Source organism: Eublepharis macularius, chromosome 14 (genome assembly GCF_028583425.1).
Source record: "Eublepharis macularius isolate TG4126 chromosome 14, MPM_Emac_v1.0, whole genome shotgun sequence".
Classification (NCBI taxonomy): Eukaryota; Metazoa; Chordata; class Lepidosauria; order Squamata; family Eublepharidae; genus Eublepharis; species Eublepharis macularius.
Genome location: NC_072803.1, coordinates 42,213,640 through 42,226,481, shown reverse-complemented (window position 1 = coordinate 42,226,481; position 12,842 = coordinate 42,213,640). Strand labels below are relative to the sequence as shown.

The following is a 12,842-nucleotide window of genomic DNA, read 5'->3' as shown; positions in this document are numbered from 1 at the left end:
GCCGACGTAGCTTGCCGGCCTTTCCAAGCAGATGCTGGATGGCATCTTCGTGCCTCGGCAGAAAGGCAGTGAAGTCTCTTGATGAGACCGAAGAGAGCCGGAGCCAGAAACTTGCCCATCGCTCGGGTGTAGCTTTGGGGGCGTCTTCGGCGCCTGTCTGGTAACTCCCTCTCCCTCTCTCATCTCACAGGGGTTCCTGAGCCGCCGGCTTAAAGGCTCCATCAAAAGGACAAAGAGCCAGCCCAAGCTTGACAGAAACAGCAGTTTCCGGCATATTCTACCTGGCTTCAGAACCGTGGACAATGAGAGGTAAGGTGTCCACCTCAGGACAAGAATATCAATTTGTCTTCATATTTTGCATACAGCCATCGCCCCTTCAGGCGTTCGGCGTAAAGGGCCTGATGTATGACAGGAGGGCGGTTCACTTAATTACAGCTATTGGCAGCTTAATTTTCTTTTTCTGTAGACCCTGCAATTGGAAGCTTTGAGGTTTTGTTTTTCCCCCAATTAATCTAATGTGGTTTAGGAATCTGTTTGTTTGGGGCAGGTAGGGGGTGGGGCTCCTGGTCAAACGATGCCCTCGGCTTGTGACCAGCTGGGGAACTGGTGCAGCCACTGAAATGGAACAGAGTTGGAGACTGCCAGGCATTTACAATTTCCTTCCCTGTGATCTGTATTTTTGAATAATACTGAGTGTAAATCTGGTTGTTGGACTGAGGTCTCATCTGCTTCCTCCTTGACCATATCAATACGGAATGTTTCTTTTGGTCAAGAGAAGGGTGTGTGGTGTGGCAAGATGTGTAGCTAGGTCAGAGGGTTGTATTTCACATGTGCCGATGTGAGATGAACCTGGAAGGGCATTTTAGCCTAGTGTGCGTGCTTGAGGGGGGGGAGCATTATCCATTGTCAAAAGCGTGTGTTTGTCTGCCACACCCACCCAAATATAAAGCAACCTTTGATATTTGAACTTGAGGGCTGGAGTCAAGGACATCACTTTGCTCGGAGGGAGCCAGTTTTCCAGGTTTGGCAAATGAAAGGCTCTCTTTAAAATGACCGCTTTCTTTGGCTGTGATGCAAATATTTGCAGAGAGCAGCACAATAGCATTGTGTACCTTGTCAACATAATTTAGTTCCAATCCTTGAGATCTGTGTATGCCAAGCAGGGAGGTTTAATTAACCAGAGTGCATTGAGTCAAGTCTTCCAACAAACTGGCTGCGGGCTTTGTTCCGGCGTCTGCCCAATTGTGTCCTTTGGGGGGTTTTTTAGTGTGTTTTTGGGGAGCGTTTCCTAGGTCTGAAGAAGAAAGGGGTGTCAATGTGGGCAGTTCTGAATCTGCCCAGCACAAGGGGCATCTGGCCACCTTGGTTTGAGCCTACTCTGAAGCAGAGACAGTGTGGAGAGGGCTAGCTGGCCAGTGCATTGTAATGCTTCTGAGTTGACATCTGGAACAGAGAAGACGAGATGCAGCAGCTTGAAAAATATCTTTGCCTAGGTTGTAAGAGCCGGGTGGTGTTCCAGGCACAAAGTCTTCAGTACCAATGGAAAGGATGCTGTCTGAACGGGAAGCTAGATGCTATAGATGTTGCACATCTGTGTCGTTTATGCGTGTACACACAAGTTTTATCTCTGTGTGAACTGGAGTGTAGCAGGAAGTAGCGTTGTTTCAGATCAAGGCAAGCAAATGTCACAACATTGTATTTTGGGGGCAATAAAATTTGCCTTGCTTCATTCCTTAGGAAGACATAGGTTCCAGGCTCAAGGTCTCCCCTCACCACAGCACTACACAGCTGGAAATGGAGAGGTGGGGGTTCAGCCAGAGTTTCTGATAGGCCAGGACCCAGTACTCCCCCCGCCCTTTTTAGGAATGAATGATTTCTCATACACATCAATCTACTGTCCTGCCCCATTGACTGCAAGTTGGAAGCAATTGACCCAGGTGTGTTTCCTCTTGGGGATAAAGAATGCCTCCTACTACCCCCTACCCCCTTTTTAACCTGTTACATCCACAAATGCAGCCAGTGAGATTTTTTCCCCCTTCCTTGGTTCCTAGACCACGCCTCAGTGTCTCTGAACAACGCTTAGCTTCAACCCTTTGCAACACAGAGAGATGCCTGCAATTGAGCCTATGTTGAAATGGGATGGGGGGGTCTGGTATCCCCCCCCCATTATTGGCCAGCTGTATTGCCCGTTGTTCCTCAGGCCAGCAGGTTACCCTGTGGGAATGTGACTGCAGACTCCATCTTGTATTGAGGCTGGGGCTTTTGGTGTGTGTTTGTGTACATTTTGGTTGTGATCTCCTTCAGAACCCTGTGGGGCTCTTTTTAGGATATTGATTGTTCCAAAGTGTGGTGTTATTAACAGCATTTGGGTTTATATGCCTTTGGGGGAAAGCAGAGAACAAAAGGGCCATTGCAATGATCAGGGCTGCCTGATACTATTAAATGACAAATCTGCCCCTAAATAGCTGGATTCTGCAACCTGTACATTTCATGGAGATGAAATGGATTTTGTTTGAAGGATGCTATTCAGCTTTTGGTCCTCCAAGAGGTATGTTCATATTGCATAAGTGATTCTGCTTCTGACAAAATGGGGAGGGGTAAAGAGGGCACCAGAGCCCCACCCTTTAAGCCCCTGAAATCTTGCTCAGCACTCACTGCCACTGGGCTGCTCTGAGATTTCAGCAGGCACTGTCCACTCATGCCTTCAAGCCTATATATGCAGTCTTAAGGACTAGGAACTTTTTTGCCTTTTAAAAGCTGAGTTGTACAGGTGGTGACTTTTGCATTCAATGTACAAGTGTGTGTGATTAAGAGCACTCACTTGATTACAAAGATTTCCCATTTTCTCTAGCAAGTGGTATGTTAGCACGAAAAGCAGAACCTGCAATTTTCTTTGTCCACATGTCTGCATTTTCTGAAAAATATCAGGAACAGCTGACCTTGATAGGGGTAATTAATTCTCATTCCTGTGACTTCAGCTCCTCCTTCACCTCCTGTGATTGCAAGAAAAAATCCAGGATCACACCAAATGTAAAAGCTATTTGGTAGTAACTTTCATCAAGTAATGAAAGATTCTCCTGGGAGCCCACAGTAGGTGCTATCAAAGGAGGCTACCCACTGCCTCTCTGTATGCTTTGCTGTGCTTGCCTTGCCAACATCCAAATAAACATCATCTGTATAATTTTAACCTCTCTGCTTTTGGGATGATTGGATCAGTCTCTTCCATTTCAGAGTCAAAAAAGAAAACTGCCTGTTGCAGCTCTGCATGAGTTGCTGCTCTGAGCTTACCTTTTTCCAGTCAAGAGGTATGGCCAAAAACACACTTGGTAGTTTTCTTTGAGGGCAAGTTACTCTTTTCTACTCTAAAAGTTTAAACTTCTTTAAAAAGTCAAATATGCTTCTTGTTTGAATTTTTAAAATAGGTGTTCCTTGTCTATCAGAAATTTGGGGGGTGATTGACTATCAAGGGCTGATGGGTAGAAGGGGAGGTGAAGTCAAGTCTGAGATAGTGACTGATCTTACCCAGTGTGGGGTATCGTCTTCCAACTTTTCTGTCTCCTGCTGCATAAGCCGGGGATGAACATATGCCCTGCGTTTCATTTTTAAATTATTTTTTTGCATTTTTTTAACCAATGGTTTTGGTTTTCTGCTTTTCACTGTTGGTTTTGTAGACCGTCTCCGTTATGCATATTATACAGATTTGCTGTGCAAAGTATACAGCCTTTTTACGTACCATGTACATCATTTGTATGCAGAATATATCGACAGTGTCTAATGCCAAAAGTCGTGCATTCAGCGCAAGAAAGCAGAAAATGATACGGTAATAAAGAATCATGATTCGGGCAGGGGAGACGCAAAAGAGAAGCCGGAATCTGGGGGACGAGGCAGGCAGGAAGCGGCAATGCGGTGCCACCCCTAACACGAGCACCGGGGCAGCTCTCTGTGCGCGAAGGGAGCGGACGAGCCCCATTCCTGGAACTGAGCGGCCCGCCTCCTCCCGTTAATCCATCGGCCGGTCAAATGGCTTGTTAGAGCGAGCGGGGGGTGCCGCGAGAGCGGCTGTTTGTTAACGAGCTCTCCGGCGCGTTGATGGATGGCCGCGGCTGGCGAAAAGTTCTTATCATGCCGCACTGGATGTTCATCTTTGCTCTCGGCCACTCCAGCATCGGCCGCAAATCAAGGCCTCTGGCAGAAGCGCCGGGCCTTAATTGGGAGGACTTTGCTGCCCTGAAATGCGCGCGGAGCGGCGCCGCAGCTCAGGCCCGGCTGGGAAGGGGCGCGGAGGCCACCGGGAGGGACCGCCAATTACCGCTGCTGGCTTATGCCGATGGGCTGCGCCGGGCGGACCTTTTGCAGAAGAGGGGCGGGGCGCCTCCGGGCAAAATGGATTTAGTTTCTGAATAAAGGTTTGGAAGGGGCACTTTGCAGCCTTCTCCACTGGAGAGCCACATGGTTAAGCTGTAGGACCCCAGGTAAGGAGCAAGCGGGAACACGCCATGAATAAAGGCTGTCAAATACAAGGCAAAGACATGAACACAGGCGCATTGTAAGTCATTGCAAGTGTGTGGTTCAGCTGAGAAAAAGCTGTCTCTGAGGAGTTTAAGCTCCTCCTCTGGCAGGGGCATAAGATGGAGGAGTTGCTCTGCTGGCTCGGACCAAAGACTCATGGAGATGCCGTTTCCAGATGTAACCAGGCAGATACCTGTGGAAGCTTATAGCAAAGCCATGCTTTCTCCTTTATCCCCATTCCCCAGTATATTGTAATCACAGATGTTCTATTTCTGTAAATGGAGGCTCCATTTAGCTGTTATGGCCATTGATAGACCAATCCTCCAGTAACTTGGCTACGCCTAGTTTAAGCATGGAGGCCAGTCCTGCATCTTGCGGGAGTAGGTTTGTCCTGATTCACTCAGCACCAGCAAAATTCATGGTACATCTTGCCCAACCTTGTTTTGGAAATGAGCTCCCACCCCTTTTGCCTAACGATATAGGCAGAGTCCCAAGGGTCCAACATGTCCCACATTCAAGATGGTTCCTCTTGACCCCCGAGAAGGGACCTTTAGGACCACATTCATTGTTTTATAATGCTCAAGATGAAGGAAGGGGCATCTTCCAGTCATTGGTAGGGTGGAGTGCAGACTGTGTGCTTTCCAGAATGCCATAGAACATAATGGTGCTATGCTTTTTTGTCCGGTGTTAATTTAATTCCTAAACATCTTGATTTCTTGTCGAAGGCTTTCACGGCCGGAGAACGATGATTGTTGTGGGTTTTCCGGGCTGTATTGCCGTGGTCTTGGCATTGTAGTTCCTGACGTTTCGCCAGCAGCTGTGGCTGGCATCTTCAGAGGTGTAGCACCAAAAGACAGGGATCTCTCAGTGTCACACTGACTGTGACACTGAGAGATCCCTGTCTTTTGGTGCTACACCTCTGAAGATGCCAGCCACAGCTGCTGGCGAAACGTCAGGAACTACAATGCCAAGACCACGGCAATACAGCCCGGAAAACCCACAACAACCATCTTGATTTCTGTATCCCTTTCTGCCAGAAGCTCTATATCCTCATGCTTGATATGTGTGGGTGGTGGTGGTAGAGAGTGCTGTCAAGTCATAGCTGACTTATGGCAACTGTTGCTGGGGTTTTCAAGACAAGAGACTAACAGAGGTGGTATGCCATTACCTGCATAGAGACCCTCGTCTTCTTTGGAGGTTTCCAATTATTAGTCAGGGCCATCCCTGCTTAGCTTCCAAGATCTGACAAGTTCAGGCTCACCTGGGCTATCCAGGTGTGTGGGTGGTCTTTGGTTAATCAGCCTTGGGAGATCTCCAAACCACTCTCTTCTTTTGCCCTATTGTCCCATGAAACCCCAAAGCAGATTCCAGGATTGAGTTGGAGAGCAGGAGTCATAGATGAGTGATAAAGGGAACGCTTGGGACAGATGTTTGGAGAGCTGCTGCCTGTCCAAGGAGACACTACGAGCTAGATGAGCCAAAGGTATGTCTCGCATGCAAGAGGTTCTCAGTTTGGTCCTAGTGTCTCGATTGAAAAAATAATATGATGGGCAAGACCCTTCTCTGCCTTAGAACTTGGAGAGCTGCTGCCAGTCAGCATTGACTACTGGGCTCTGGAGGGCCAAGGGCTGTCCTGGGTAAATGGCAGCATTGTGTGTCCAAGAACACCAAGGCAGCCAGTTTTAAAGGAGAGTTGGAGCGCTACTCCTTAAACGATCCCTGGAGACCCTAGTGGACCACTGTCGTTTGGAGAAGACGGTATTGGGGTGTATGGGCTGTAGGATGTCTGGGTGTAAAGCTGCCTCATATGTCCAGATTTCACAGCTGTCTCATCTGTTCCGATTTTAGCCTTGCAACTTCTAGTGCTGCACCACCCCACTGAAAACCATATTCCCTGTTATTCCTTCGCCCTTCCCACAGTGTGGCTGAGCTGGGCTTTCCCATCCAGCCATAGCTCAGGTCAGTCTCTAAACTGCTACAGTGTCCTGGACTATTTGCTGGGCTGTTGCAGATTTCTCCACAGCATTTGCTGAAGCAGCCAGGCATTCTCATTCCTACATCTCACCTTCCAGGCTGGCACGGCTGTCATGCCAAATGGCAGAATCACCAAGGCAGAAGTACCTATGTGTTGCTTTGTGCCTTGCTGGCAGTGGCCACCCTGAGTGGAACCTGCCTTTGTCTTGTCTGCACAAGGCCTCTTGCTGACCTCAATAGCTCTCTTTGAAAACAGAAGCCTGATTACCCGGTAGGAGGCCTGACACTGCCGTAATGGCCCCAATTCAGTGCTGCTGGGGAGGAGGGGGAGAGGACAGCCCTTCTTCTGAGCTCTGGTGTTAAGCAGCAGCCTTCTTAGGAGGAGAAATTGCTGGAGACTCCTGCGGCCTTTTGTAATGGTTGGTTTATTTACAGATTTGGGAGTTGAGCATATTTGTGAGGGTGGAGAGGCTGCTTCTGCAAACATTCAAGCTGCAGTAGCCACCTACAATCTTAAAGGGCCCTCAAAATCTGGCCAGCTTTCTCAGGGGGGGGGGAAGCAAAATCTGTGCACAGCAGCATTCCATTTCAGCGAGCTTTGTGCAGAGGAACTTCCTAGTGGTTTGTCTCCCTGTGGGTCAAATTGGTCTGCTGCTCTGAATGATGCCTCAGATCTGCCCCAAGAAGAGGCTGCCTCCTTTGGCTCAATGGAAGCGCCTCTGTTTAGCATGCAGAAGGTCCCAGGTTCAATCCCTGACATCTCCAGTTAAGAAGACCAGGTAGGAGGTGATGTGAAAGGCCTCTGCCTGAGACCCTGGAGAGCTGCTCTCAGACTGAGTAGACAGTACTGTCCCTGCTGGGCCCATGGTCTGATTCAGTATAAGGCAGCTTCGCGCGTGCGCACACGTGTGTGTGTGTGTGTGTGTTCAATTCAGGATGCCACTCAGTTCAGAGTTATGCTGCTCTGCTCTGCATCCATCCCATGAGCCACTTCAGATTTCTGTGAACTTCACAGGTGTCGTTGCATTAGCATTATGCATGTTGATATGTGTATCATCCATGTTTTATATGTATTTGATATGTGTAGCAATTCACACTTCATTAATACTTTCATTATAAATGGCATGTATCCAGTCACATGGTTCCAAAGTCTTAATGGGACTCCAGTCTTCCAAAGAAAGGGTGGCGATCTCCACTGACTACCCCTCCCACTTTGCTCCCCAGTGTTGTTCCAGGGGAGTCTGCTGAACCCCAGGAATAAAATTTCAGAGGGATCAGTGGACAGCAGTGGGAGGGGAACATGGGAAACTCCAGCTCCACAAAGTTCATGGATGGTTGGATACGTCTCACTGTATCCAAATTCAAATCTAACATATACCTTCTCCACACACCCCCAAAAATCTGGGATACACTGACAGAAAATGAGCAAAAAGGATCTGCATGCATTTCCAATCTGTAGCATGGACAGTTCTGATCAGCACGGGGGGTTCCAGGAAGAAATCGCAGTGGGGCGGAAGTTTCAATACCGTTTCCTCCAAACTGAGCCCTGGAAGAGTTGCAGCTTCTGGTACTGAGCCCCATTTGAAACAGGGAGACAAACCCTATCTCAGTTCTGGTTTGGATCCAACTGTGATGGAAACTGTTCTGGGTTGAGGCAATAAAGGCTTAGTACCTGATTCTGCACCCATCAACTGGAACTTTTTTGGTTCTGGTTCAGGTGGGAAAGCTCAAGGTGCTGTTCAGATCCACACTGCTGGTTTGCAAAGCCAGAGGGGGGACTGAGGAGCAATTTAAGGTGACTGGATTAAACTAAGTGTTAACTTTCACCCATAAGTATAACTTTCCATACTACATTTGATTTTTAACCTGTACTATTTAATTATAGTGGATTATACCCATGGCTGGCATGAGGAGGGGGGGTCAGTGTAGTGAGGCACCAAAACTCAACAGAGGGCCCACCTCAAATGGCAATGTTGGATCCCTCATTTCCCGGTAGAAGAAGTGTTTGGATGCAACTGAGTGAACTGAACAAGAGAATCGTGTTCTTCAGCCTCAGTCAGGTACCTCTTGCAATTGGCCCACAGGCCCCTGTGATATTCCAGGGAGCCCTCCTTGCACCTTTTAGACTGGCCATCACCAGTGTGAGACCTTCCAGCATTTGGTGCATTAAACAGCTGGGAGGGAGGCAGGAGCCTTACCCCTGCAGGGCATTCCAAACCTAAACAGGCTCTGCTTTATTTTTTAATGGCATTCCCTGCAGCTGCTGTGGGGCTGAAGGGGACCTAAGTTTGGCCTGGGGAATCTCGACCTAACTCTTTAAAAAAGCAAACATTAGTTTGGCTCTGAAGTCTGCTCCAGCAAGAGTTCTTAAGGAAGTGGAGGGTCCATTTATGGATTGTTCCTTTTAACTGTTTATAGACCTTTCTGTGTCTAATCTTTTTCAAACCATCTTAAGCCAGTTGCCATCAGCATAGCTTCGGGCAGGTAATTTTGCAGGTTAGTGATGTGTCAATTGAAGTGCTGAACCACTCAGTTTCACTGGCTGACCCTGTTTGTTAGCACGATGGTAGAGTAATTATCCTCTTTTATCCATTTTCTCTGTACCATTCATAATTCTGTAGATTTCTATCGTTCCCCCACAGCAGTTACCTTTTTTCTTTCCTAAAAATCCCCAAATAGTTTTGCTTTTCTCCATGGGAAAGGTGCTCCAGACCCTTGACTTATTCAGCTGTGCTGAAAAAGCGACTCTTTATTATTTTGTTTGTGGCAAACCTACAGAGCTACCCTCTTGGAACTATCCCTTTCCAAGCATGTCTTGGGGTGAATACTTATGACCATTTAGGCAGTAACTTTCCAATGTGTGCCAGTCACCAATATCATCCTGTCTAGCAATATGTTGAATATACATTTTAAAAACAAATTTAAAATGGTGGTGGCAAGGAACCACAGCAAGCAACCTCCCTGGCATGGATGTTACTTCACATGTTTGTGGTTCATTTCAGTGGAGGCCAGTGAGAAGGGCCAGTTTTCTAGCCAAGCTACCTAAGCAACTGCTTGGGGCAACACAGTAAGGAGGGCACTGATGCCCCATGGAGATTCAGTTTTGGCCATCAGTGACATGGAAGGTAACAGATCTCACCTGCTAGACTCGTGTGGCACTGTTGGCCAGGCAGTAAAAAGCAACAGGCGTCCCAGATACTTTGAACTGGCTGTGCCAGTGGGTGTCCTTATGTCTCTTTTTTTTTTTGTAGGTGAGCTTTTATTCTGAACTTGGTGCCTAAACTTGCTTTTTAAGGTTCTGCCCCATTTCCAAATAATGCTTCAGATTCTGTTCTAGTTCAAGAGAGAAGGGTTGAGTTTGGTTTCACATGCAGTTGGGCTTCCTGTTTAAATTCTTTTTGTTGTCCAAAGCACTGGTGGTTGCTTCACGCTCTGAAAGATGCTGTAGTCATTACTGCCTCCTCACAGGCGGACATCGCAGAGCTGTGCAACTATTCATGTGTTCTTGGCCCGCATTCTGAGCGGAAACTCTGACCCCTTTGGTGACCCGTAGTGGAAACATTTGCCTGAGGGCTTTGTTCATGAGTTATGCTTGAACTTCCTACAAGGCTCCTCTTGGCTCACTGATTATCCACCTTCAGATATAACCCATCTTTTTGGTGTGTCTTCCCATGTGGTTGCTGCGCTTTTCTAACTGTAACTAATCTCTTGCTCTTAAAAACATAGCCCAATGATTTAATTTACTGCATCAATCACTTTGCCAGTGGTTTCTCTGTGCAAGCCAAGATATAATTTGGAAGAAAAGGAGTCTTAATTATTGTGAAGGTGTGCAGTGCATTTTAATTTTTACTTCTGTTTTATTGCTGTGTGACTTATTTATTAGGCTGGTGGTATTTAGATGATAGTCATAGATATGTTATGCATGTTTTAAACATCCTTATAGTGTTTATTTGATGACAGAAGCCATTGAGATTTATGGTAATAGGAAGATGGGTAAGTCTCAGTAAAAAAAATTGTATGGCTCCACCCACCCCTTATTTCCTTGCTAAGGACATTCTGTGTGCAACAAATGTCTGGGCATAATGCTGCTAGCTAAAAGAGTCTGAGAAGGAATTGATTAAAAGCAATAGATGCTTCCAGAAGCAGAGTTTTTCCCTCTGGGCCTGTAACCTTTACCCTGCTCTATCAAATAGTCATTTCTAACACCCAGAGCAGGAGAGAGTGCTAGAAGCACGCAAAGGCAACAATTCAAACATGTCCTTGTGTCCAGCATTTTAAGAGAGAGCAATTTCCAGGCTGGATTAGGGTTGCCAATTCCAGGTTGGGAAATTCAGGTTGGGATTTGGAGTTACTGCCTGGGAAGGTAGGGTTTGGCAAGGGGAGGGACCTCAGCATGGTATAATGCCATAAAGTCCACCAAAACAGCCGTTTTCTCCAAGGGAACTAACTGATCTCTTGTAATCTGAAGATCAGCTGTAATTCTGGGAGATCCCACGGCATCACCTGGAGGTTGGTGATTCTAAATTAGATTTACCAGTATGAGTGAATCTTCATGCAACCCCCACTTGTAGAACTTTTGATTCCCACCCCCACAAACACCAGCATTTTCCAGCGCAGCCCATTCTCATGTGATGTGTTTCATATGGATCATGTAAGTGTGAACCATCACATTCATGCAAGATGGGAACAAGCACCATCTTTGCATGCACAAGGTCCCAGGTTCATTCCCTGACAGCGTGTCCAGTTAAAAGCTCTTCTAAGCAGCAGATGTTCTGAATGAGCTGTCTCTACCGGAGACCCCAGATTCTCTTGTCTGTCAGAGCAGGCATTACAGAACTGACTGTAAGCAAGGCAGGCAGATGTAAAGATCCTAAGCTGACCTATCACATGGTTACATGTGATGTTACTTGGTGTAGTGGTCAAGAGAGGCTGGACTCTAATCTGGAGAGCTGGGTTTGATTCCCCACTCCTCTACTTGAAGCCCGCTGGGTGACCTTGTGTCAGTCACAGCTTCTTGGAGCTCTCTCAGTCTCACCTTCCTCACAGGGTGATTGCCGTGACGATAATAATAACACATTTTGTAAACCACTCTGAGTGGGTGTTAATTTGTCCTGAAGGGTGGCATATAAACCGATTGTTGTTGTTTGTTTGTTGTTGTTATTGTTATTTCTAGCTAAAGGGTTCCAGGCAGCAGGTGCTGGAAAACACAAATGGAATGCCACCATTCAGAGTACACAAGATGGAGCTAGCTGGACTGGGTAGAAGGCAACTTTGTGGGTATACTGTCAGCTGGTGGTCAGTCTTTGGATCCATCTTCTCTTCACAACAAGCATTTCTGTTACACTTCTTATGTGCTTCCCCCCCATTTCAGTATACAAGTCTTTTACTGCATTTGTCTTTGTGCAGAGCTTCATCTGAGCCAAGGCTCAGCTCTTTTCTGTGCGTAGGGGCTCGGCTCTGTGCACATCTCAAGTAAATGTAAAGATAAGAGAGCTCCAGGGCATTTGCAGAGTGCATTTCCTCACCACTACCTGGGATTAAAAGAGGAGAGCTTTCAGTTGCCTGTGAGACTTCCATGTGGTCCGAAGTCCCCGCCTGCTCACCCCCATCTTTGCCTCTGTCTTCTAAAGCAAATGCAGAGAAAGAGATCTCAAAGAGCAAGATGGCTCCGGCCACTCTGTCACTCCATAAGGAACCTGCCCCCTCCAGCCCAGAAAAGTCTCAAGGGCAACCAGAAGGTCGCTGGATTCTTTTCCCGTAACACCTGTGTTTATTTCACCTTGTTGTGGCATCTGCAGATCTGCCTTTTTAATGGAACTCGTTGGCGGAACACTTCTCGAACCAGAAAGTTAATTACCAGTCTCTAATTAATGACAGTCTTAAAAGGTGATCATGGAACAAGGTGAGGGAAGAGGGCAGCTTTGTGTGAGAAAAATGTCTGAAAATAGGCCTCCTTTTCTCCTTCTCCCTAAGATTTTAATAAATGTCGGAACTGCAAATTGGTTGCATTTAAAAAGGCCATTAATGTCCGACTTTTAATCCATTAAATATTAAGTATGCTGCAAAATCTAGGCAAAAGGTCAATTTTGAGGATCTTGAGGGAAGGGAACAATTTCTCTAAAGGAGGGGGGGTCTGTGGGCTTTTCTGCAGGGGGCTTTTTCATTGCTTCTGGCTTTACTCCCTGATTTCCACACACGGTCAAAATACTTCAGTTCAGTTCTTCAAATTCCTTCCAATATTCTGCGTGGTGAAAGGCTACCGAATTGATTTTTCCCTGGGTTTTCTGCAGTTTTTCTCCCTGTGCACACATACCTCAATTTTTTTAACAGTAAAGTTAAAAGGCAGCTTTGTTGAAGTG

At 46.9% G+C, this 12,842-nt stretch overlaps 1 protein-coding gene across 6 annotated transcripts in view; it reads left to right on the top strand.

Moving 5' to 3' along the window:
• Window positions 1-12,842, top strand: part of DAB2IP (DAB2 interacting protein) — a 262,662-nt gene that overhangs the window by 109,749 nt on the left and 140,071 nt on the right. For all 6 annotated transcript variants that reach the window (XM_054997156.1, XM_054997154.1, XM_054997157.1 and 3 more), the window contains exon 3: window positions 191-309. In XM_054997156.1, coding sequence (XP_054853131.1) covers window positions 191-309 — 119 coding nt within the window. The remainder of the gene's footprint in view (window positions 1-190; window positions 310-12,842) is intronic.